General features: G+C 41.2%; 1 protein-coding gene across 1 annotated transcript; it reads right to left on the reverse strand.

Annotated features, from left to right (window-relative positions):
* Positions 1 to 104: 104 nt before the first annotated feature.
* Positions 105 to 3,199, reverse strand: LOC121965711 (1-phosphatidylinositol 4,5-bisphosphate phosphodiesterase beta-1-like; the record flags this gene model as incomplete). The annotated part of the gene is made up of 8 exons (XM_042515837.1): positions 105 to 162; positions 315 to 404; positions 816 to 892; positions 1,340 to 1,472; positions 1,586 to 1,763; positions 2,691 to 2,744; positions 2,867 to 3,017; positions 3,087 to 3,199. Coding segments are annotated over 8 exons (854 nt in total), but the record flags the coding sequence as incomplete, so codon positions are not given.
* Positions 3,200 to 3,341: the final 142 nt, after the last annotated feature.

The raw sequence follows: 3,341 nt of genomic DNA on the forward strand, positions 1-3,341 counted from the left end.
CCTGGAGTCCACAACAACATGAACATGACAACAAATAATAAACAAACAGTAATAAACAGTAATAATGATAATAATAGCATAATAGTACTTCATCCTGCGCTCACCCGTTTGATGTTCTGGACGACTTCGTTGACGTAGGACTTGTTGATCTCGATCTTCTCTCTGGGAAAACACAGACAGATGAGTGTGATGAGCGTTTTCTCCTCTGACAGAGCAGCTGCACGGATCAGCTGACGGAGGAGATAAGAGCTGCAGCTGGAGTCTGAAATGAGGAGCAGCGGGTGAACGTGCGTGTTTGTGTTCGTGGATCGTACTCTTCAGCCAGGTGTTTCTCTTTGGTCTTTGCTTGGTTGATCTTCTCTGTTCTCCTTCGATCCATCAGTCTCTTCAGCTCTTTCTTCTCCCTGCGGCAGCGGCAGAGACATCAGAGGCGATGTGAGAGGGTCCGGTGAAAACATGAATGGAAAAAGTCGTTTAAGAGGTTTGATTGGTGGTTAAAATGGTTGTCGTCTAAAAACGCAAAAGTGCACGACAGTGCAAAATATCAAAGATAAAACATCAAAATAAATCATAAAGGAAACCCTCTTTAATAAAAGTACACCAGATTGTCACTTTAATCTAAAAACTGAACATGAACGCAGGGTACACAAACACATTGTGACGGGAAGGTAACGTTCCTAAAATCCTTTTCAAACTTCAAACGTAACGAGAAAAGACTTTTCCGTTTTCCGCGGCCTCTAGCTCGTAACGATGTCATTCTCTGTGTGATAAAACAGCCTCATGTTTGTCCTTTCAGTGGCACATTTGTCACTTACTTGTCACAGATGTCTTTGAGTTTCTTCATCTGGGCGTTGTGACTCTCCTCGGCCAGAGCGCTCAGCCGCTCTGTCAGCTGCAGGAAACGGTTGACAACATTTAGATTTCATATTCATGTTTTTAAGCGTGCTTTAAATTACTTGTAATTAAATGAAACCAGACCATCATGGTCACACAGACGCGCAGGTCCGTACACCCTCAGTGCTTTTACTGTATGTTTTCTGCTGTTTCATGTAGGCGTTGTAATTTCCTGTGTGCTCCTTTTGTCTCTCTGTTGAAATGTGGACTTAAAATCTGTCATGTCGTAATCTGTTCGAGAGCGCAGTATGTTACCTATTTATTCACATCTCGCTCTGTTCTGTTACGTTCATTTTTATTACTCTTTTTTATCGTCTTTTTTGGATTTATTTTTAACTATTTTGCCTTCGACAGAAAGGGAGCTTTAAATTAGTACACCCAAATATAGAAAACCAAAAGGTTTGAGACATTGTCACAGGTTAGAGTAGCAGTGTGAGCAGTTTACCATTTTAATATGTTCCCTCTGCAGATATTTCTGACTGTAGTACTGCTCCTGCCTCAGAGCCAGAAGCTGCTGCTGCTGCTCGTCTCTCAGCTGCTGGAGGCGCTCGTCTTTCTCACCGTCCGAGCACGACCCCCTGATGAGCGCGTACGCAGAAAAATGAGAAAAATCACACAAAAACAGTAAAGACCGACACGTTGCGGACCTTTGCATGACAAAAATCGACTGTCTTTCGCTGTCGGCGTGCACCTGCTCTTGCTGCACTGTCTGGCCGTCTTCTTGTACTTGTTGTTGAACTCTCGGAGGAGCTCGGAGGTTTTCTTCTGGTGCCTCCTCACCAGCTCCTTCAGCTCCTTAAACTGCCGCCTCTGCTCCTTCTGGTAAACCTTTGACTGCTGCAGATTCTCCATGGCGCACACCTGAACATCTGTCGCCACCAATTATCACACATATTTTAGTAAAACTCAAACATCATCCTCTGTTTTGTTTTTCCTTCGTTATTTCTGCTGAAGTTTGGCCGGAGAGTAATTTATTAGAAGATGTTTTTATAATGTTTTTCCGAAAGAATACAGTATTCAAATACTTGATAATACAGATTGTTGAGATATGTTGCCATAATTATATTTTGCATTTCGCAAATATTCAGTTTTATTTAATTAACCCTTTGGAACCTGGATCAATGTTACTTTACTTGAGTTTTGATGCCTGTCACAAATATTTAAACCCTCGAACTGCAATTATTCGAAAACATGGGTGAAATCGCAATGAGCAATTTGGAAAGAAATAGCGTGTCCAACAATTTTGCAAGAAATTTTCTTTTCTATTTCAAGAAAAAAAAAATTTTAAAATGGGAAAATGTCTTAAACTGAACTACACTGACAACTGCCATAATAATGTATTTACCAATATTTTACAGAATATTTTTTTAATTTTCAGGTAATATTTTTGGACTTTTTTCTTTTCTCTGGGAGTAAGCTGAGTTGCAAAAAATTAGTAGATTAAGAACATTTTTTAGGGGAGAAAAGAAAAAAACTAGGGAAAACTATATGTATAATTAACATAATTATATATTTAAAATTATGGTACAGAATTATTATACATTTTAAAGCACGTTTTTCAGGTCACTCACTTGCTTTCTTTTTTCTTTTTTCATTTTCAGGCAATTTTCTTGTACTTTTTACTATTTTCTCGAAACTTTTGGGTCATTTCTTCTTCAGTTGATCATTGCCTTCTTCTCTATGTTTTTCAAAGAAATCCAGCAAATTTGCCCAGGTTTCAAAGGGTTAATTATAATTCCCTGATTGCACACGTGGGATTTTAAAAACTGATGAGAAAACACCATGTAAATACTGACCTATCAAAACACTTAAAACCAGATCTTCACTCTTCGCTGCTGGTTTGGCTGCTTCTAAAATGCAGAAAAGACATAAAAAACATCAGCAACGCCAATAAAATTAACAAGTTTTTAGAAAATATAACATTTGAAACATTTGAGACTGAGTGTGTCTTTGTCTCGTAGGTGGATGCTACCTGTCGTAGCTGCTTGCTGATTGGCTGCGGACGCTTTGGGCGTGGTGGCGATGGGGGTGTGTCCTGCAGGTCCGGGGGCGGGGCTAAGCCCGTTCTCCAGAGGAGCTGATTTCAGATCGTTTTTGCGCTCCGCACAGCTGTCCACCTCATCCTGAAAACAACACAGAGTTACAGACAAATGCTGTGATCCGGACAGAGACACACCAGAGACAAGACTGACCTCAGTCTGCGTGTCCTCCTCCACGTCCTCCAGCGTCAGAGCCGCCAGCTGTTTGGACCTCTGCTCCAGCAGGTTGACATATCGGATCGGGTTGGACAAAGCTTCGATCACATCTGCAGAGGAGACACGCAGAGACAGATAAATACAGAGCTCAGGGACGTAGTTATGTCCAGGACACTGGGCAGCTTTGACATATGGAGGCTGTGATAGAGGCAGAGCAGAAGCTGGACCGTTTTTAGATGCTGGCTCAAAAAC

The sequence above is a fragment of the Plectropomus leopardus genome, unplaced genomic scaffold, assembly GCF_008729295.1.
Source record: "Plectropomus leopardus isolate mb unplaced genomic scaffold, YSFRI_Pleo_2.0 unplaced_scaffold21294, whole genome shotgun sequence".
Taxonomy (NCBI): Eukaryota; Metazoa; Chordata; class Actinopteri; order Perciformes; family Serranidae; genus Plectropomus; species Plectropomus leopardus.